Source organism: Astyanax mexicanus, unplaced genomic scaffold (genome assembly GCF_023375975.1).
Source record: "Astyanax mexicanus isolate ESR-SI-001 unplaced genomic scaffold, AstMex3_surface scaffold_31, whole genome shotgun sequence".
In the NCBI taxonomy this organism is placed as follows: domain Eukaryota; kingdom Metazoa; phylum Chordata; class Actinopteri; order Characiformes; family Acestrorhamphidae; genus Astyanax; species Astyanax mexicanus.
In genome coordinates this window covers 5,396,249-5,420,000 of record NW_026040041.1, presented here as the reverse complement: position 1 = coordinate 5,420,000, position 23,752 = coordinate 5,396,249, and the positions used below count along the sequence as shown (strand labels likewise).

Below are 23,752 nucleotides of genomic sequence, written 5' to 3'. Positions count from 1 at the left end.
TTTACCATTTGCGAAATAACGAACATTGCAATTGGCACATAAATCAGTCAGATATTTATTATGATGTGTGTGCTGTCTGAAGCTGAGGTTTATGTAGATTTATAGTACTGCTGCATCCCTAATGCATCAAAAAATGACACAGCTAAGTCTTTAAGGTGCTGGTAACTGGATATTAATACTACTGTATCTGTTAATCACACACACAGCGGCTGATTTATCAGGGTCATGAGTCCAGTATAGTGAGTATAGTGAACAAAGCCCAGAGAGGAAGATCTAAAAATAGAGGTCTGTTAGCAAATAAACACATGAAGGACCGTTACACATTAAACCTGTAGATCTGGACTGATCCCCGTCAGCACAGCTGCAGAAAATATAAGCTAAAATTATCTTCAGAAAACCAGAAAATAGTGAATATTAATGAGAATTTTATTGTAAAAGGATTTTATTCCAAGCATATTAAGTTACTTTCTATTGGTCTATTCTTTATGAAACGTTGATATATAGAATATACAGAACAACTGCCAGGTCCATAATAAGAAATAAAGTGAAAGAAAAGGTAAAGATATAGGTTTAATAAATCATTTTTAAAACGTTTATATCATATCCAATGATACAAAGATATAAATATATAAATTACACCCACAGTGATGATAACCTACAGAATAAGTAACATAATATACTCAGTTATATACAGAGTATCACACTTTTTCCTAATTAAAAGATTAATACAGATAATATGCAGGTGTTGAGGAGTTCCATTTAACTCATATCCACCACCCTCTACAGAAGGGGAGCTGCGTCTGTGGTTGAACAGCTAAATTAAACACTCAATTCAAAGGAATACCAATACATCTGCTCTTACCATTTACTACAGGATAAACCAACACCAGAACATCCTGACCAAGAGAAATGGGTTTACCCGAGCTTCAGAACCCAGTTTCCGTAAGAGCAGTAATATTGACGTTTGGGTGGATGTGTTAGATTTAGCTCCTTCAACCACAGACGCAGCTCCCTCTTCTCTGGAAAGTGATGGATGTAAGTTAGTTAGCTATTTATTTGTGTGTGAAAGCTGGTTAATTATGCTGTAAATAGCAGTAAACAAGGTTAAATAACGTGTTTAAATGCTGGGTTAGCATATCTAGATACTTCATAATCAGCATCCAATATATATTAGGAATGTCATAAATCTGTAAATCCTTGATTCGATTCGATTGGATTTTTGATTTTCTTTTTTTTTTTTTACAGCAGAGAGGCCTATGTCAGTTTTAGATTAGTCTATGGTCAGTCATTGGTTTGATTCATCAAATTTACAATATCTTATTTCAAAAGGTGGGCTTGATATAAGTGATGCAAAGTGATACAAGTGATCTGTAATACACCACATTAGGCACTAATGGTCAAATTTAAATAATTAAATTAAGATATATATGTAATGCCATCTAGATGTTTTTTGGTAGCAGCAGTGTGCACTATTAAAACAGCAATGTGCAACATAACAAAATAAATAATAAAAAAATACAGGAACAGTCATGTACAAAATAATAGAACAATTAGAGCCTTAACAAACTGAACTCTATCCTACTATAACAGTTAAACATGAAAAATAAGACTAAGACTTTTTCTTTAATAAAGATGTATTATTAACTTTATCTGAGAGAAAGACGCTCCTTAAGGTACCAAAACTATTAACATATTTGAGGCTAGACAAAACAACTGTTATTTTTATATTTTCAAGTTTTTCTTTAAGAAGATGAGAATGTCCACATTATCCACAATATCGAAATCGTGACACCCTAATATATATATATATATATATATGCGCAGCACAGCCTTTCTACGCATGAATGTTCAGGTTTGTTATGGACACATCAAATAAACCTTTGACCTTTGTAAAACAAAAAGGGTAAGACAACAGAGCAGCACCCAAAACACTACTCAGTGTTTACTAAACTACAGCAAGGAGCTGATAGTGGTTGGTGTGGTGCAGTGGATAACACCACTGCCTACCAGTCAGCTACCATGTGGGAGATGGGGTTCATTTCCAGGTCCGGGTGACTGAATACTGCTGTACACTAATAAGAGTCCTTGCATAGACTTGCAAACTGTGGCTGAAGCTACACCACACATCACCCTATTAATATTAATCCTAGATTTCTGTATTAATCAAATAAATAATTGAAATAATGTTTTCTTTCCAATTACATAGAAATAGTGTGAAAAGCCTATTATACAGTGGGATTCATTACAGATTATTACAGATACTTTACTTTAAAAGTACCAAGCAGTCATGCAACAAGGAAAAATAAATCCTGTATAGAAGAAAAAGTGGAATCAAGATGCTCGATCTATAAAAAAATTTTAATTGCATTGCGGAACTCTGAGTCATAATCAAATCCAATTGTACGGTGCCTAGAGATATACATTACATGACAATGCTTCTTGGTTATTGCACTCAGAGCAAAGAACATTAAATAAACGCTATTTTTTAATTGCATTACTTTGTTTTAACTATGTTTTTCCATTATCAACATTAAAAGACGTAATGCAACCAAAACAAGTTAAGGTTTATTTCATGTTCTTTGCTCCGAGAAAAATAAGGAAGGAGCATGGACTAAAAATCAGGAATTATCTCCAATAACAAGGCAGGGAATCAATCTTTAGCCAATGTTTACAATCAGTAGTGAAACAATGAATAAAAAAATAAACCTTATATTGATAAATCAATGAAATAAGAGTTTATTAAGAGTTATTAAACTATTTTTTCAATCCTTGTTCAAGAAACCGACCATAACAGTACAACCACAGTGTGAGAGATTAAGAAAATACATATATAGACACACATCTAAAAATATATCTGAGTGTAACTCCTCCACTACAATGGCCCTAATCCTACTCAAGCTCCTAATCTCTAATTAACCCCAGCCAGAGTTCATTACGTCTCAGTGGAACAGACCCGGCTGAACGCTCGGAGAAACCCCGGCCTTATCCCACACGACGTGAACACCAACACGTCACCGTTAAATAAAGCATTACATCACCTCAAACACACGAGTCTTATCTCCAGAACATCACAATATAACTAAAAACTAAACGCCCAACCTCTAAAAATTAAAATACCATCATCTACTGCTACAGTCAGTCTACTACTAAACCCTACAGATCATGTTTTATTTATTCTGCTATAAAGAAATCAGAAGAAGAGCTGGGTGACATAGCAAAAATATTGATATAAATCATGATATTTAAAGACATTTTTGTGATGCATGTAGGGCCACTTAAACCATTTTTTGACCACTTAAAAATGATGAGTTTCTTTGATTTTACCAAATTGAAAACCTCTGGAATATAATCAAGAGGAAGATGGATGATCACAAACCATCAAACCACCAAACTGAACTGCTTGAATTTTTGAACCAGGAGTAAAGCAGCATAAAGTTATCCAAAAGCAGTGTGTAAGACTGGTGGAGGAGAACATGATGCCAAGATGCATGAAAAAAACTGTGATTAAAAAACAGGATTATTCCAACAAATATTAATTTCTGAACTTGTTTTCTTTGTATTATTTGAGGTCTGAAAGCTCTGCATCTTTTTTGTTATTTCAGCCATTTCTCATTTTCTGTAAATAAATGCTCTAAATTACAATATTTTTATTTGGAATTTGGGAGAAATGTTGTCTGTAGTTTATAGAATAAAACAACAATGTTCATTTTACTCAAACATAAACCTATAAATAGCAAAATCAGAGAAACTGATTCAGTATCCTTTATATTGATAAAGACTATGTAGCCTTCCATTTATCTCCAATAATTCGCCTTTTCCTTCCCTTTACACGGGTATGAGAACAGACCTGACATCATTGCAGCCCAGATTTAGATTCAGATTTAAAAGTAAAACTCAAACTGCACTTTTTATTTACTTTTTTTACTTTTCTTAAGCACTTTAGATGCACTTTTTTCCCAAAAGCACACTGTATTTTTTATGTGTTCCTTGTTTTTAAGCTTCTTAAAGTGGAAGAAAACAACATTTATTTGAAGAATCTGTTGTTTATAAGTAATGTGTTATTTTTAATAAGCAGTCAACATTAAAAGTTGTAATGCAACCAAAAAATGAACATCTATTCCATGCGCTTTGTTCTCAGGAGCATTAGGAGTGTATTAATGAATAAAACTAACAGGTCTTTCAGCAAAACATCTACCAGTGGCCATCCACCTAATCTACAGGACTACAGCTACCTGATCTGAGTGGGAAGCCCAACTAGGAACCAGAAAATAAATACCATTATTATAAATATTAATAATAATCCATCCAACGTGTTAGAGACGGACAGTATATTGATATTTTATTGTATAATAATACATTTTATTTTCTTATCGACAAATTCAATCGAGAAAATTCTCAGATGAACACTTAATTACAGAGAGTGTTAAAAAAATCCAGTTTAATTGGATGATATGCAGCAAAAATTAAAATAAGAATCACTGTGAAAAAGCAGAATAGAAGATTGTATCCCAAAAGAGCCTGAAACGTGAAATATGTGGAAAATATGTGGAAAGTTCCTTACAGCACTTTGTCATTTAAAACCATTAAGTCCTTAAATAACACATACTGAACATCCTGAGATCATCACAGGACAGAGTTTTAATGCGTGTTCATTCATCTGAACTTATTTAGTCCTTGAGATGAAAGTAGCTCCTTTGAAAAGTGCATCTTTTGTATCTTCTACAGATCTGTTCCAAACGTTTTATCTACTGACATGCTTTAATAAAATGTTTTATGTTCCATATAACGTTCTGACGCTATTTGAAGGACAAAATGTTAAAATACAAGTTATGAAAAAGCTGTTGAGTCTTTTATGTTACATCACATTAAAACATGTACAGTCATGTGGCCACAATAAAACAGAAACATGCTCCCTGAATTAATTTAGAATTTGGTATCAGTATTTAGAAATGGGTTTAAGAATGGATTAAGAAATATATTGTGATATAGATTTTGCCATATTGTCCAGCCCTAATTCAAAGCCTTAAAAAGAATGCTGAATCAAGATCAGAGTCTCAACACTAAAAAATGGATATTAAGCAACGTTAAATAAAGGTTGTTTAAAATTAGTTTTTTCCTTTTTAACCTTTAAAAGACGTAATGCAACCATATAATTAACTTTTATTCAAATGATCTTTGGTCTGAGGAAAATATTCAAGGAGCATTATCAGGACTTATCTCCAACACCAAGACAGTCGATCAATGTTTAGCTAATGTTTGCAAACTGTAATCTCAAAAAGTTGCATTTTTAAAGGTTTTATTCCCTAAAATGCAGATCACATTAAATCATCCATTAATCACATTCGGACAACGTTAATGCTACAGGTTACACATTGAACCAGCTTCCAAAGTCCTTCACATAGTCCAGCTAAACAACAACATGGAGAGCTAGCTAACGTTAGCATATAAAAATTTAATCAATACTGTGTATTGTGAAAATGTTTTTAAATATTGTTTTTAAATGTTTTACCACATCACCCAGCAGTTCTATCCGTGTGTGATCACGTACACCAAGGGCATATTGATATTGGAATTGTATCATACTGACCGAAATTAGGAAATATATTGTGACATAAATTTTTTACCACATCATCCAGCCCTGATTACAAGCCTTTAAAAGATCAATGCTGATTCACTGTCAGAGATTTAACATTAACCAATGCCTATTAGTCAATATTAAAACCTATAAAAATATAATTTTTAGGGATCCCTGCTTGTTATCATTGGTGTTGGAGATAAGTCCTGATAATGTTCCATGGCCATATCCCTCAGAGCAAAGAACATTAAATAAATGTATTTTTTTATTGCATTACGTTGTTTAAAGGATATGTTTTACATTAATCAACATTAAAGGATGTAATACAACAAAAATTAAGGTTTATTCAACATTCTTTGCTCTAAGTGAAATATTCAAGGAGCATTATCTGGACTTATCTCCAACATCAAGCCATTGGATCAATATTTAGCCAATGTTTAGCTAATGTTTACAAGCAGTAATGCCTAAAAGTTGTTAAATTTTTTTTAAAGGTTTTACACCCTAAAATGTAGCCAAATCCAAGTTAAATCATCTCATTAATCACATTCAGACAACGTTAAAGCTACAGGATACACGTTGACCCTGCTTCCAAAGTCCTCCACACAGCCCAGCTTAACAACAACATGGCTAGCTTAGCTTAGCTTAGCTTAGCTAACGTTAGGATGCTAGGTTGGCTAGTCTAGCTGGCTAATAATATCTGACAGAAAAGAAGCATAGCTAGTTAACTTAGCTACATAAATAGCTAAGGAGCAGATCATCGAGTCTAGTGCACTTATAAATGATATAAAACACATGAAATCGACATAAACACGAATAAAATATTACTGTTTCAGTCAGTGAGCTAGCTAGCTATTATGCTAACCGCTAAGCTAAGCTAAGAAGCTAACAGGCTAACTCCAGTTTCAGCACAGATCCAACAAGTTTGCTCAAAAAACATTATTCTACACATTATTAAACACAAATAACCCCAAAAATGAGAAGATACAACTTTACACGATATTCATTCACTCATATTTATAAGAAAACTGGCCTAAATTGTTTTAAATTAGTGTAAATCGCCCATTTTTCAAACTATAATCACAATGTTTTGGTAAAAATTAGCTACTCAGAGAAGATAATGAGGAACAAACACACACAGATTTCACAATTCAAAGCACTTATTGTTCATTTTTACTGAGTATTTAGAATAAAGTTGAATTTAAATCTCAATATTCAGTATCTAAAATCAAATTTAGGCCAGTATTCAGCATTATTCAGAACTGTAATGTTGTATAACTGTTGAGTAAAGGCCTGGATGCATGGTATCTGTGATGTTTTTCCAGTGTTTATAACATTACACCTGTTATTAGGATGGTTTAGGATAATTATAATAACATTTAACATTAACAGTTGCTTGAGTTTTTTACAATGTCTATGTAAAATAAGCTCGAAAGTGTTTATAATCTCAGTTAAGAATTTTATTAATGTTGTAAAGAAGTGAGTGTTACAGGTGTATTATATAGTAATATAGTTAATATAGAAAAGATGTAGCTATTTTTCTACAGATGTTATATTTCCAGCTATGGTGTCCATTTGAATACATATATACAAATGTAACTACCAAATCTTAGGTATACTAAATTAGGAATAATACTTATGATTAAAGCATATCGTAGCCTATAACTTATTTGTGCACATTGATTTTACATTGAATCAGTGTTGAGTCAACATAAAATCAATGTTCATAAATAAATCAATTCTGACACTAGAGATCGAAATCAAATTTTCCATCGCAAATGCATTGAAACAACATTAATTTCTGATGTCGCAAGAAAACAAGAAAACAAGTTCATATTCATAAAGTTTTGAGAGTTAAGAAATCAATATTTGGTGGAATAACGCTGTTTTTTAATCACAGTTGTTTTATGCATCTTGGCATCATGTTCTCCTCCACCAGTCTTACACACTGCTTTTGGATAACTTTATGCTGCTTTACTCCTGGTGCAAAAATGAAAGCAGTTCAGTTTGGTTTGATGGCTTGTGATCATCCATCTTCATCTTGAGTATATTCCAGAGGTTTTCAATTTGGTAAAATCAAAGAATTTCATAATTTTTAAGTGATTTCTTTCTTTTTTCCAGAGCTGTATATAGTATGGTTATATGGTATGGTTATACTATGTTCATATTGTTGTATCTTCAGCAGACAGCAACATAAACCATTATTAAAGGTTTTAAATGATATATTTATTTAATGTGATTGTTGTTTGTTGGTTAGTAAAGGTATTTAACTAGTTAGTACTGTGCTGGATTCCCAGTGTATATAGTTATTTAGCACAGGATCCTAATGGACCCTTCGTTAATCCTAATGCTTTTTCTCTCATTTCTTACAGTAAACTGCAGATATATAATATTATTCAGTTAGATTATTATTGATTAAAGCCACTGCACGTGTTTTAATCAGGTATAAATGTATTAATATAATAAAATAATAGTAATAAGCAGGTCTGGAGGTACCAGAAGAGATGTCCGCACAGGCTGATCACCGCGTCCCTCGCCGTGTCCAGGCAGATGTTACACTCGAAGGCCGCCCGGTCCCCGTCCCCGTCCCGCTCCCGGTCTCCGTCCCCGGGGTGGTGTCCCTCTCCCCCGCTCCGGGGCTCCGCCGCCGCCGCCATCTCTCCTCCTCCTCCTTCTGCCTGTCTCTCTCTCTAACACACAGACACACACAGACAGACAGACAGCCTGCTGCTCCTGAACACACCTACACCGCCCAGCCCGCACTAATAAAAGTCCCCCCGCTTCAGGAGATAGAATAAAAGTCTCCTAAAAGTCTCTCTAGGCCTGTACACACACTTTTCCTATTCAGCGTTTTACTTAATTCCTTTATTTAATTTATATTTAAATAATAAACTCATTTTTAAAAGTTTTTCATGAAACACAAAAACTTAAGCTTAACAATTTAAGGGGATACTATAAATGTATTTTAAGCAATATGTATTAAATTATAATTTAGTGTGTTGATAGAAAAAATGTATACTTCTAAACATAATTAAAAATGTTTAAAAATACATATATAAAAAAGTGTACGCAATTCTATTTTTTTAGGAAACAAAAGCATAAGAGGATGCTAAAAATATCACTAAAAGTAGGTTCAAATTAGGTAAAGAACACTAAAAGTAAATTTTCTATTTCATAAACATATGAAATAAACATATGAAAATACATGTTAAATATATTTTCTCTGTATTTCCATAAAATGCACTTTTAGGCAATATGCATTAAATTATATTTAGTGTGTTGATAGAAAATATATGATCTTCTAAACAGTGTGCTTAATGTAACATTACATAGTTAAAATGTATTATTTACAAGTATATTTTTAAGGAAATGTACTTTAAAGTGTAATTTAGACTAAATACAAGTCTTCTAAATAAAAGTTTTCTTTATTTCTTAATTTAATTTATTTTCTACATTGTAGATTTTTCAGGAAACACAAAAATGTTTGACAGTTTAAGATGATACTTAATATCACTAAAAGTATGTTCAAATTAGGTAAAACACACTAAAAGTACATTTTCTATTTTATAAACCTCATGAAAATACACATTACATATATTTTCTCTGTATTTAAAAAATATATATTTTTAAGCAATATGCATGAAATTATACTTTATAATTAATAAAATTCTGTTTTAATACTAAAGTATACGCGATTAAAGGTGTACATAATAAAATAATAAATAATTAAAATGTACTATTTAAAAGTATATTTTAAAGAAATGCACTTTGAAGTATGATTTATACTAAATAAAAGTCTCATCTAGTTATTTATTTTCTACATTGTAGATTAATTCTTACAGCAAGTAATTTTTTTCATAAACTTCATATGAAAATACACGTCAAATATATTGATTGTCTCTGTATGTCAATTATTTCTTTTAAAGCAATATGCATAAAATTATACTTTATTGTGCAAATAAAAAATATATGAAAGGGACAAACAAAAAATGTTATTTAAATATATATTTTAATTCATTGTATTACCAGGATTTCTTACATTTTATCAAAAATACAGAAATATACAAAGCAGACAAAAAAGTAAACATTTTAAGCGATCAGTTTGTTTCTCTGGTTTATACTGCATTTGACCAGACTGTAACAGTTACCAAGTAAAGTTGTTGACCCAATGCTCTTAAAATAAAGCTGAAAATCTAATCTCAGATCAAGTAAATGCAAAACAAATATATACACATAAAAACACATCATATAAAAAAACAGTTTCAATAAAAAATAACAATATTCAATATTAAATATTTAATTATTACAGTACACAGTTTAAACTCTGACAACGTGTAGAAAATCTACTGTTTTACATAAGTTTTAATACAAAATACAAAATACAAACGGAGGGTTATTTAGAAATCAGTTGTCAGAAGGCGGCAGCAGCAACCAAAGAAACACACAAATGTCGTATTTTTGCCAAAAAAATTATGACAACCAGAACATTTTTGCAGGTGATTGTGTCCACTGCAAATTTCTGATTCTTCACTGGTCAAAAGATTCTGCTGTCTCTGCTGAAAATAAAAAAAAATGTGATAAATATATGTAATATATATATAATATATATTTAAAATATAAATATATACATTTATAAAATGTATTTTCTGCATTACTCTCATTTTATTGAGATACCATTTATCCACTACCTGTATTATTAAGTACATAACAAACAATTTTAATATATATATTAATATAGTTAATTACAGTAAATGATAAACTGTTATTAGCAGCTGAAATACAGTGAAATACTCAACCTTACCCAAGGTCAAAGGAATATCCATTGAAGCAGCCAATTTTCCTGTAATTAAAAATTAAAAATATCTAAAATTAAATTAATTTCTAATTTAGTGAACAGAGTTCTTTAAGACTCTTCATGATCAGGTTATGAACTCACGTCCAGCTGGGCTCAGTCCTGCAGTCAATCTATTCTGACCTTCATCATCCTCACCACAAACATTAGCTGAAAAAAATGTTTAATTTATTAAATAATTTCATTCAATATTAATTCTTTATAATTAAATATATTGTAGGGGTGGGAATCGTTTACTACCTCACGATTCGATTCGATTCCGATTTTGGGGGCCACGATTCGATTCAAAATCGATTTTTGATTCAAAACGATTTGAATTATAAAAATTTCTGCTTCTGGCTTATGAATCTTATTGAAAAAAAACCCTCCATAATATACACTGGTCCTGGAGCAGGTAATGTGTTACAAAAACAATAAAATGTGCAGGAATGTGGGTCCTCAGTGACAGAGGAATCACTGGGATATCACAATGACGTTAATGAACAATAAATAAATAATAAATAACACTGCTTTATTACCAGGCTACTAGCGGTGGTGTGTAGGTGACGCTGCTGGGCTGATGTGATGATAGCAGTGGAGCGCTAAAGTTCAGGAGCAGCTGCTGATTAACTAGTTAATTTAAGGTCGTTGTATTTCTTCAGAAAGGGGGCAGGAGGTGGAGAAATTAATTCATATTGTCCATTCCTTAATTCCTCTGTGATGAGGAGCTGAAATGAGCTCTGATTAGCTTATTGTTATTTTTCCGTTCCGCCTTAAATGCTGCAGCCCGCAGCCACCTGTAGCGTTATTTAAGGTGGAACTGGAAAGTTAGCTAGTTAGCTAGCTAACAGTTACTGAAACTAACTACTAGCGATCTTTTTTATGCTTGTTATGAAGCATTCTGCCATAAAACATTGAAACTACACGTTAATCTAATGTAATATAGTGCTTGTTCTGCCATCTTACCGGTGATTCTCATACACCTACGCTCTGTGTGTGTCTGGAAGATCTCCGTTTGAAAGGACAAGCGCTATCCCCAGGGTTGCCAGGTCCAACAAAAATACCCAGCCCAAAATCAGTCTAAAACCCGCCCCTCAGAATCGATTTTGGGACATTTTAAATCGATTCTGAATCGTAGTAAATGAGAATCAAGATTCTTATGTGAATCGATTTTTTGGCACACCTCTAATATATTGTTATCTTATATTAACACATCATTATGTGGAATTAATAATTCTTGCTCTTGTGCTCCCCCTACAGTCAAGATGTGTAATTCGTGCTTTAAGCCACCACTAAAGGATACGCTGTACACATGCATTTCTGGACAAGCTGAGAGATACAGGAGCATCACTAAAAGTGGGAGGAGCATGTGAACTGAGGTGGTAGAGTAATATTACAGGATTTTACACTTATATGAGTCATGTTACACAGCTTTACACAGTTCTGTAATCCGAGTTCCATAGGGCAATAGCAGCAGTAAAAAGTGCATCAATATAAAACTGAGGCTAATATTAAAAAGTGTGATTTATGATTATTAATATAAATATTAAGCAAAGAAATTTCCAGCATAAGATAATCACTTTTACCCAGAGTTAAAGGAATATCCATAGAAGCAGCAAATCTTCCTGTAATGAATAAATACATATTTAATCAATACTTAGTGAAGATTGAGGCAAAATATATAAAGATATATACATTTTTCTGATCAGAATTTAGTGGGCGTTCGGGTTATAAAAAGGTGATCAACTTACGTCTATCTGGGGTCAGTCCTGCAGCCTGTCTGTTTTGACCTTCATCACCATCATCACCATCATCACCAGCTGCAAAATGCAAATATTACAAAAGTATTAATAGTAAGTAACTTGGAGTGGTAATTACAAATATATTTATTTATAATATTCAATGTTTCCATTAAAATATTGTTTAATCATTTGTTTTATTGTGGGTCTGACAGTACAACAGTTGAATAATAAACAAACTGACAACTAAATTTTACGAGGAATAGAAATAAATATTTCTTAAAATTACCAGACTAAGAGATAAAGAAATAACATTTGAACAAACAATAAAATAAATAAATAAATAAATTCTAACAAGACATAAATGTTACTCAATCGGCAATCTTTAAAGGGGCACAAACCCCCTGATTTTATCTGACTCCACCCTCAGCACAAATTTGAATAATGATGAAAAATGGGAGGGGCACTGGGTGATGTATGAGGTGAGATTTAGGGGCGGGACAGGCCTCCCATAGCGGTGAGACACAGATGATTGGACGTCAGCAGGGGGGTGGGATTATTGATTAACTAATTTGCATATTGAGATGTGTCTGTGTACCAAAGTCGCCTACAGCACAGCTAAACCTGAGAGGAGCTGCAGATTCAGAAATTACCACAATAAAAGTGTTTTTAAAAGGTTAGGAAAGGTTTATAAAAATTTTAAACAAGACTGATATGTTATATATTACTTTAAATAAACACATTTCAGCTATTATTGAAAAAAATATATAGTCTTGAGTTTCTGACTGGGAATGACAAAAATGGTTATGAGTTTACCAACAATGGTGTATTTAACATTTTTGCTATTACATTAAAACAAAATTATATATTTGGAAACAAATAGATAAATGATATTTTAAGCTGTATTAACTGGAGCCTCACAGGGTGTACCGGATTATTCCTTATTAATTGCTTTGGCCCAGGCATTCTTAATCCTGCTAAAATAATATTTTTATAAAATAAAAAGAATATTGATTATTGATGTTAGTAAGTGAAGAAATTTTCAGCACATAATCATGAAATAATCAAAATTACCCAGAGTTAGAGGAATATCCTTAGAAGCAGCAAATCTTCCTGTAATGAATAAATACATATTTAATCATGAATATTTTAAAGATCAGGTTGTACTTAGTTTGTGTTTAGTGATTGTTCTCGTTATGATCTTATAAACTCACGTCTAGCTGGAATCAGTCTGTTCTGACCTTCATAATCACCAGCTAAAAAGAAGAGAATGGAAAATATATATATATATATATATACAGTTGTGGTCAAAAGTTTACATACACTTGTAAAAAAACATAATGTTATGGCTGTCTTGAGTTTTCAATAAGTTCTACAACTCTTATTTTTCTGTGATAGAGTGATCGGAACACATACATGTTTGTCACAAAAAACAGTCATAATATTTGGTTCTTTCATAAATTTATTATGGGTCTGCTGAAAATGTCACCAAATCTGCTGGGTCAAAAATATACATACAGCAACATTAGTATTTGGTTACATGTCCCTTGGCCATTTTCACGGCAACTAGGCGCTTTTGGTAGCCATCCACAAGCTCCTGGCAAGCTTCAGGTCGAATGTTTGACCACTCTTCTTGACAGAATTGGTGCAGTTCAGCTAAATGTGATGGTTTTCTTGCATGAACCCGTTTCTTTAGCACTGTCCACATGTTCTCAATGGGGTTTAAGTCAGGACTTTGGGAAGGCCATTCTAAAACCTTAAGTCTAGCCTGGTTTAGCCATTCCTTTACCACTTTTGATGTGTGCTTTGGGTCATTGTCTTGTTGGAACACCCAACTGCGCCCAAGACCCAACCTTCGGGCTGATGGTTTTAAGTTTTCCTGCAGAATTTGGAGGTAATCCTCCTTCTTCATTATCCCATTTACTTTCTGCAAAGAACCAGTTCCACTGGCAGCAAAACATCCCCAGAGCATAATACTACCACCACCATGCTTGACAGTAGGCATGGTGTTCCTGGGATTAAAGGCCTCACCTTTTCTCCTCCAAACATATTGCTGGGTGTTGTGGCCAAACAGCTCAATTTTTGTTTCGTCTGACCAGAGAACTTTCCTCCAGAAGGTTTTATCTTTGTCCATGTGATCAGCAGCAAACTTCAGCCGAGTCTTAAGGTGCCTTTTCTGGAGCAAGGGCTTCTTTCTTGCACGGCAGCCTCTCAGTCCATGGCGATGTAAAACACGCTTGACTGTGGAGACTGACACCTGTGTTCCATCAGCTTCCAAATCCTTGCAGACCTGCTTCTTGGTGATTCTTGGTTGACTCTTGACCATCCTGACCAATCTCCTCTCGGCAGCATGTGATACCTTGCGTTTTCTTCCTGATCGTGGCAGTGACACAACTGTTCCATGCACTTTATACTTGCGTATAATTGTCTGCACAGTTGCTCTTGGGACCTGTAGCTGCTTTGAAATGGCTCCAAGTGACTTCCCTGACTTGTTCAAGTCAATAATTCGCTTTTTCAGATCCACACTGAGTTCCTTTGACTTTCCCATTGTAGCTTTTGTAGCTGAGTCTAATCACTGGGTCAAATGAGCCCTATTTAAATGGGCTCATGAGAAGTCAACAGCTGTAGTCAATCAGAATCACTTACAAGAAGTGAAGAGGCCATGACATGAAGCTAATTTGATTGACACAACTCGCTACATCACCAAAATTGACAAATTTTGTTGCTGTATGTATATTTTTGACCCAGCAGATTTGGTGACATTTTCAGCAGACCCATAATAAATTTATGAAAGAACCAAATTTTATGACTGTTTTTTGTGACAAACATGTATGTGTTCCGATCACTCTATCACAGAAAAATAAGAGTTGTAGAACTTATTGAAAACTCAAGACAGCCATAACATTATGTTTTTTTACAAGTGTATGTAAACTTTTGACCACAACTGTATATATTAGGGTTGCAGCGGTAACCGGTTTCACGGTATACCGTGGTATTAAAATGCACGGTTATCATACCGTGTGTGTTTGCTTATTACCGGTAAAACGCAAGCCAGCGGAGAAACTCACCCGCGCATGCGCAACTCTGCTCCGCTTCAGCTACTCAGCACACAGCGGTGAGAATGGCAGAAAGTGCATCAGACTAGAGCTTAGATTCTCTGCCCGAACCAGACCTGACCCGAGGACCGACCCGAGATCGGGTCCGTTCGGGCCGAGATTTCCCACCACATTCCTCGGGCCGGGTCGGGTTGGGCTCCAGAAAATAGTCTGAGATGTAGGCATCTGTTTTTTAATTATATATTTTATTTTTAAATAAAGCTCTGGTGTGATAATCACAATGTTAATGCTAAGTAACCAATTATTATTGTTAATGAAAACGAACCAAATAACGAAAACTGAAACTTAACTAACTTATTTATAAGCGCTGTTTTCACTCCCGCAGTTCTACAGCGGGAGGTGTTGTGCCGATTCTGTCCGCGAAGCGGGAGTCGGATTGAGCAGGGAGTCGGATTCGGCATAACAGCGGCAGCGCGGCTGCACCTCGCGGTCCGCGGTGTTAGTTGTAAGCGCTCGCGCTAGCCGCAAAATACGACAGAAAACACTGAGAAACTGCAGAATTATGAATTGGACTAAAATGAGCACGAGGAGATAAAAGAGAACCTTTACCTGTGAGTAGCTCACATCAGAACACGCAAATCTCTCTCTCTCTCTGTGTCTCTCTCTCTCTCTCTCTCTCTCTCTCTCTCTGTGTGTCTCTCTCTCTCGCACGTGAACTTCTCCGCACTGTGTTTAGCTGTTCTTAAAAATCATTTTAATTAAATAATAGTTCTATGCTTCTATGTTAGTGTTAATTAACATAATTCTGATCATATTTCGCTCATTCAAACAGCCTGAAAACAGACTTGTAATCTTGTAATCAACAAGCTTGTAATCAATGTGGCCGTAGTCACAGCTAAAGGAGGAAATACATCAAACCTGTTCTCCCATCTCCGAGAACACCACCCCGCTGTGCAGCGCTAAGTATGTGTTTAGTTTATAATTTTAATATGAACATAAATAAAACCTCTTTGTAGTCGTGCACAACCCATGCGGTAAGCGCCCGCAAAAGCCCTGAGTTATCCGAAATTTGGGCCCGCAGGTACAGGCGTGAAGTGCGTGCTACGATGGATTCACGTGTCCGTGTAAAGGTCCTGGCCGGACTGGATGTGAAAGACGCCATTCATTTACATGCGTTCATTTTCAAATTCTGACGCGCCTGTTTTTCATGTGTTAAAACCAGACTCTGTGTGAAAGCCTTAAAATAGAAATCTCTATTGTGAGGATCATGTCAGAAATAAATCCCCTCTTTCTGCAGTATCTGGTTATATACCAACTTTTTTATATATATATATACACTCTTAATGCCCTTAAGAGTAGTGGAAAAACATGGTTTCCTTCACCTGATGGTGTAGTTTCTACAATAAATAGTTAATTGAACAAAAAAACTTTGTTGTAATTTCTTTAAGGGTCAGTTTAATAATATATGTAACAAACTGTGATACCGTGATAACCGTGATACCGCGGTATTTTCCGAGACGGTTATCATACCGTGAAAATCTCATACCGTTGCAACCCTAATATATATACATATATATATATATATATATATATATATATATATATATATATATATATATATATATATATATATATATATATATTTATAATGACTTATTAGCAAATTAAACAGACGTAAAATGCACAAGAACCAACAAGGAAACACAGAGGCTATATTCACACAGAAGTAGACAGGAAACAGGAAACACCAGGGACAGGTAACAAGGGGGCAGAGCTAGCAATTGGAAGAACTGAAGACAAGGGCGGAGACAAGGAAAAAAAAACAGAGAGCCATGTGCTAAAGAGCACATGGCGAGAAAAACATGGAGACAGAAGGGGAGGACACGGAACAGGACGAGAACATGAGACTAATATTGATTATTGGAGTTAGGGAATGTTAAACTGTACAGCAGCTGATAATAATGAGATAATCAATATTACCCAGAGTTAGAGGAATATCCTTAGAAGCAGCAAATCTTCCTGTAATGAATAAATACATATTTAATCATGAATATTTTAAAGATCAGGTTGTACCTAGTTTGTGTTTAGTGATTGTTCTCGTTATGATCTTATAAACTCACGTCTAGCTGGAATCAGTCTGTTCTGACCTTCATAATCACCAGCTAAAAAGAAGAGAATGGAATATATATATATATATATATATATATATATATATATATATATATATATATATATATATATAATGACTTATTAGCAAATTGAACAGACGTAAAATGCACAAGAACCAACAAGGAAACACAGAAACACAGAGGCTATATTCACACAGAAGTAGACAGGAAACAGGAAACACCAGGAACAGGTAACGAGGGGGAGGGGCTGCAAATAGGAGCAGTGAAGACAAGGGCAGAGATGTTGTAATGTTGAACTGAACAGCAGCTGATAATAATACAATAATCAATATTACCCAGAGTTAGAGGAATATCCATAGAAGCAGCAAATCTTCCAGTAATTAATAAAAACAATAAAAACAACTCACGTCCAGCTGGAGTCAGTCCCTTCTGATCAAAATCATCACCAGCTAAGAATGAGAGAATGAAAAAAATATATATTATGTATATATATATATATATATATATATATATATATATATATATATATATATATATTGTATTAATTAACATTTAATTGAAATTCTTTGCAAAAATACATTTGATCTAATGTTGTTAATGATCAACCATACAGCAGTTAATGATAATGGTATAAACAGTATTACCCAGAGTTAGAGGAATATCCATAGAAGCAGCCAACCTTCCTGTAAATAATAAATACATATTTAATACATTATACATTTAGCGAACAGCAGGATGAAATATCATTATAGTGTCAATCGATAAAAAAATAATCAGAACAGTATTAAATGATTAGTGGGTAGTTAAACAAGCTGAGAGATACAGGAGCTTCACTGAAAGTGGGAGGAGCATGTGGACTGAGGGGATAGAATACTATGACAGAATTTTACACTCAACAACCTAAAACAACATGAACTAATCATGCTTTCTCAGACTCCAGCTGCTGATGGAGAAACAGCATGACCTACTGTACTCTCTCTCTCTCTCTCTCTCTCTCTCTCAGACTCCAGCTGCTGATGGAGAAACAGCATGACCTACTGTACTCTCTCTCTCTCTCTCTCTCTCTCAGACTTCGGCTGCTGATGGAAAAGAAGCAGCATGGCCTACTGTACCCTCTCTCTCTCTCTTTCTCTCTCAGACTCTGGCTGCTGATGGAAAAGAAGCAGCATGGCCTACTGTACCCTCTCTCTCTCTCTTTCTCTCTCAGACTCTGGCTGCTGATGGAAAAGAAGCAGCGTGACCTACTGTACTCTCTCTCTCTCTCTCAGACTCCGGCTGCTGATGGAGAAGAAGCAGCATGATTCAAACCAGCAACCCTTAAATGAACTGAAAAGTAAATTGAGGCAGTTCTGAACTCACTCTTGACTTGATCCGAATCTTCTCCACCCTGGTCTTCATCCATCTGAACATCTGAAAGAACGATAAGCGCACCACCATCAACACCTCCTCCTTTCACTAAACATCTCTCTGATGTTCTGGTTTAAGTTTAAGATCAGTTAGAGGTTTTATTTAACGATAAAAACATTTTTGTATTACCGTTTAGGTCTTCTCTGGTGGCTTCTTCAGCTGGAGGTTTTGCTGTCAAGATGATTCTGACCAGGTGAGAATTCACACAGTCACTGATGTTATTAAAGGTTGAATTAAACCAGAAATCATCTTCAGAACCGGTCGCCGCCTCATAACAACCCCTGAAGATCCTCTCCATGCACCTCCGCACCAGGTAGTCCCTGCTGACCTGGCTGAGGCTGGGTGAATCTTCTTCATCCACAGGAAGATCACTGTTCAGCACCACACACTGAACCGTATCGTCCGTCGCTATCCGGTACAGGACGGTAAGTCCGTGGTCAGATGTAGAGTTCGGTAAGGTCACGGCTCCTCTGGAGAATCTCTCCATCTCACAGATATTCCTCTCAGCATGTTCAGTACCTGAAACACACACAAAAAAATGTATCAAAACATGTCCACTTTAATTTTATCAAAGGGTTTATGGTTGCATACAATCCTGGTTAGCATCCGAACATCCCCTCAGACAGCTTCCTCTTACAGCGTCCACAGTTAATCCTGTTGGATGTGGTTGGTCCTTCTTGGTGGTGTGCTGACATTACCCTGGATACCGTGGCTCTTGATGCATCACAAAGACTTGCTGTCTTGGTCACAGATGCTCCAGCAAGATGTGCACCAACAATTTGTCCTCTTTTGAACTCTGGTATGTCGCCCATAATGTTGTGTGCATTGCAATATTTAGAGCAGAACTGTGCTCTTACCCTGCTAATTGAACCTTCACACTCTGCTCTTACTGGTGCAATAATGTGCAATTAATGAAGATTGATCACCAGGCTGCTCCAATTTAGCCATGAAACCTCCCACACTAAAATGATGACAGGTGTTTCAGTTTCATTGTCCAACCCCAGTATCTCCATTCATTAATCAGGTAGATGTATACAGGTGCAAGTTCTGTTAAAATGTGAAACTATATATTATATAGATGTATTAAACATAGAGTGATCTATTTTTAGGAGTTTATTAATTTTATTGTTGATGAAAAAAAACTAAAAATCAGTTTTGGCAGTGTGGGCAGTGTGCCAAGTCCTGCTGGACAATGAAATCCGCATCTCCATAAAAGCATGAAGTGCTGTTAGATTTTGCGGGAAAACAAAACTGCTTTAGACTTTAGACTTGATAAAACACAGATACTGGGGTTTAATAAAATACTTCTGTAGAAGTTGTAGAAATATCAACTCAAGCTTTTCACTCTTTAAGTAAAAGTGTTTAAAAAAGTACTGCTTTCAAAACTACTTAAAGTATAAAAGTAAAAGTAATGAAAGGAGAAAAAATTAGGGATTAAGGCCATTAAGGACAAAAGCTTAGGCCATCAGGCGAGGTCAACTTTTACATTTTTCAAATTGAAATAATCAATCAATCAAGAAATAAAGTTTGTAATCAGGTACAAAGTACATTAAAAATGGCATTTAAAAAGGATTAGAAACATAGAAAAAAAATTACTTTTTTTTTTAAAGATTTATAACAATATTTTGTTGTTCTGCTGTATATGTTGCAATAATAAAAACTATTTTCTCCAGATGCCAATAATTCAACATATTCATAACATATAACTCTCAATATCAAAAGTATCTCCATTCATTACAGGGTTTAAAATACTTCTGTAGAAGTTAAAGAAATATCAACTCAAGCTTTTTACTCTTTAAGTAAAAGTATTTAAAGGTCACCTTCCGCGAAAATCCGATTTTTCTTGTTTTTTGTGGAATACAGTAGGTCTCTCCGAGTTGAATGTGTACACCTGCACTTTAAACTGTTTTGCAGCCCCCATTGTCTGCAGGAGCTAAGCAAAGAAATCCCCCCTCCCCCCCTCCGAAAAACGGGTGAATTTTGAATTATCTTTCTGCCTACGTAGGCAGAAACTCACAGACCAGCCCACCTTGGCTCGAGAAACTCCCAGAGGCGGAGCTGAAGCGACGCAACATCACCGCTCATCAGTTAGGAGGTGGGAGGCAGTGAGCGGCAGAGCGGTGGAGGGGCGTCGCAGTGCTCCTAGCCAATCAGAGGAGAGATATTTGCATGCTGTTTGCATGTATGAATATTCATGAGCAAAGCTGGAATCCGGTCATTTTGGACACACCCCTAAAACAGTCCATTAAAAAAGAGCTATACAGAGACACCTGAGCACTTTTTTTTTACAAAAACGGCTCACATGTCATTCATTCATACTAGAGACCACAACTAGACATTTTAAAATGAAAGAAAAAACGACGGAAGGTGACCTTTAAAAAAAGGTACTGGTTTAAAAACTACTTAAAGTATAAAAGTAAAAGTAATGTAAGGAGACAAATAAAGCAATTAAGAACAAAAGCTTAGGCCACGCCCACAGAATCCTATAGTGCACTACCCAGCTGAAATGAAATAGGAGTGACGAGACTGTTTTTATTAAAATGTAAGGAGTAGAAAGTTCAGATAATTGTGTGAAAATGTGAAAACAATTATTCCAGTAAAGTGTAGATAACCTACATTTATACTAAAGTAACATAATTAAGTATTTGATATTTAAACAAAATGTAAATATTGCTGCCCACTTGTCATTTTGGACAATAGGATGGATGTATATTTATATATATATATATATATATATATATATATATATATATATATATATATATATATATATATATATATATATATATAGGCTCTATACGGGCTTTTTTATATAAATATGACTGAATTCATCACTCACTGTTATATATGATCTCCAGAAGGTGGATGAAAAGTTCTTGGGTCTCTTCTGAATCCAGATTCTCATCATCCGGCCGGACAGTATCCGGGAGCTCGGGGGAGGTAGTGTGGAAAGGGCTGTAGTGAACAGTGCTGATGTGATAAAAGTGAATTTCTGTGGGAATATAATAAACCAGATTAGAAAAAAATCAACAATCCAGATTAAAATCCAAAAATCCTGATAAATCTTCATTTCTCATGTTTTACATCACCTGGAAATCCCAAAGATCCCACAGTTTATAAAATATACATCATCTCTACCAAATGTTTGAGATGACACTGTGTGACAATAACTCTGAATACAAAATATTTGCAACAACAAGCTAATTTCATTCATTTTTGTGACTTTTAAAAACAGACTTACTGTTCGTAATATTCTAAAAAAATAAATAAATAAACTGTTTAAAAAAATAATGGTTTAAGAAGTCCAAGCTCATGTGGGTTGCCAGATTGACACACAGTGACTTACTTTGTAGCTGATCAGTGCATTTTATTGTCCAAAATACCCGTTTCTACTACACTACTGGTGGCGATTAATTACCCAGCTGTGGTTAGCAACCTTAGCGAAGCTCAGTGATTACTCGTTCCAGATTTTCCACTGTTTGCATGATGTTGTGTTATACCTGGCAATCTGGGATGTGGAAATGGGATTGATGGAATGGTGGTAGGAAGATTTAGAGGGTACAACCCACACAGATTAACGTGCATGTTAAAAATGTCCAGTAAACTAGCAGGAGGTATTATTTATCACTTATTAGTGATATAAGTTGGTTTTATGTTTGATAAATATAAATATATTTATATATATTATTTTATTCATTTTCTTTTAAAAACTTAAATCTTGGAAGTGGTTAAAAGTGTGAATGATGTCAGACTGACCACAAAAAGGTCACCACCCGTATTTAACTAAGCTAGTAGGTAAGATCCTCCCATTGGATAATAATTACTGCATGGGTGATTAATATGTTTCAGCTGCAACAAGTTTAAATTTAACCCTAACTGATGCAGGGAGTAGCTTCTCATTAGTTAATTAAACAACCATTTGGAAAATCAGACTCATCCTGCATCAATAATGCAGAAAAGACATCTAAAGACATTACTGAAACGAAAATCGACTAAAAATGCATTAAGAACTGTCTAACGCTTTATTATAAAACAGTGGAAGGACAGTGTGGGAACATCATCTTCCAGGAAGGAATGTGGTGGGAAAAAATATCTTGAATAATGGTGAAATTAAATGGTGGAAAAACTCAGAACTAGAACTCGAACTCAGAGATATGATATGATATGGTTAATAGTGAAAGTAAGAGCTTTACCACACATTCATAATGCATGCACCCACTATCAGGCCTTGCTCATACTCCCAGAATTCACCTGGCCTTACCATGATCACACTGACCAACTTACACGTTATACAACACCTTATACAACTTACAACATATACAGGTGTGGACTTTCACATACACACATGTTCCACAGATCAGTGCAGTGCTCTTTAACTAGCTTCTATAGGAAATGGCAAAATTCGTGGGACAGATATGCCTTACCTTTCTGAACAGCAGAAACGATGAACACCATGAGGAGCAGCAGCAAAGGTGTGAAAGCCGCCATTATAACATCAGATAAACCTGGAATATTCCAGACATGAAGCTTTTACTGGAGTACGTCCAACAGATCTGCAAAACACCATCAAACATACATATTTTACTGCAAAACCTGCTATGGAGGACCAAAACTGCCCAAATAAAAAATAAATACATATATCAATAAAAGCTTAAGTAAATCACCCAATAAAAGTAATATGGTGATTAAAACGATTAAGAATAATTATAATTATTATAAAAATAAAGCTCCTTTTTTTTATATAAGCTCCTCTCTCTCTCACTGGGCTTGATTGCCAAGCCTTCACGTGAAAACCACACCCCTTCATTATCATATAAGGACAAGGAAAAACAGAAATGAATACATTGGGAAATAAATAAATACATAAATAAATAAATCGCACCACGAGGCTGAAGTTGGCGTCTTATTCGCCAGTGTCTTATTCGGATTTTCCGGTCCACCTTAAAAAGTCGAAGTACCAATTATTCGCCAGTAGAGAGCAGGGTTGAGCCGAGCAAAACGAGTTTGGCATTTAGGGC

The 23,752-nt window shown here is 34.8% G+C and overlaps 2 protein-coding genes across 2 annotated transcripts in view; both read right to left on the bottom strand.

Moving 5' to 3' along the window:
* The window catches only part of LOC125788942 (E3 ubiquitin-protein ligase RNF5-like), an 18,378-nt gene extending 10,097 nt beyond the window's left edge, over positions 1-8,281 (bottom strand). Inside the window, exon 1 of the mRNA XM_049472911.1 lies at positions 8,069-8,281. Within this exon, the coding sequence (XP_049328868.1) occupies positions 8,069-8,229 (161 nt within the window). The 5' untranslated portion in view covers positions 8,230-8,281. The remainder of the gene's footprint in view (positions 1-8,068) is intronic.
* Positions 8,282-9,644: 1,363 nt separating this feature from the next.
* On the bottom strand, positions 9,645-23,222 carry LOC111190473 (uncharacterized). The gene is made up of 15 exons (XM_049472737.1): positions 23,159-23,222; positions 21,574-21,726; positions 18,864-19,253; positions 18,687-18,737; positions 17,972-18,010; positions 17,735-17,776; positions 17,319-17,360; positions 17,179-17,217; positions 13,357-13,398; positions 13,217-13,255; positions 12,155-12,223; positions 11,990-12,028; positions 10,509-10,574; positions 10,374-10,412; positions 9,645-10,128 (listed from the first exon to the last, which is right to left on the bottom strand). The coding sequence occupies exons 1-15, from the start codon at positions 23,220-23,222 to the stop codon at positions 10,100-10,102; spliced, it is 1,143 nt and encodes a 380-aa protein (XP_049328694.1). The 3' UTR covers positions 9,645-10,099.
* Between the last annotated feature and the right edge of the window lie 530 nt (positions 23,223-23,752).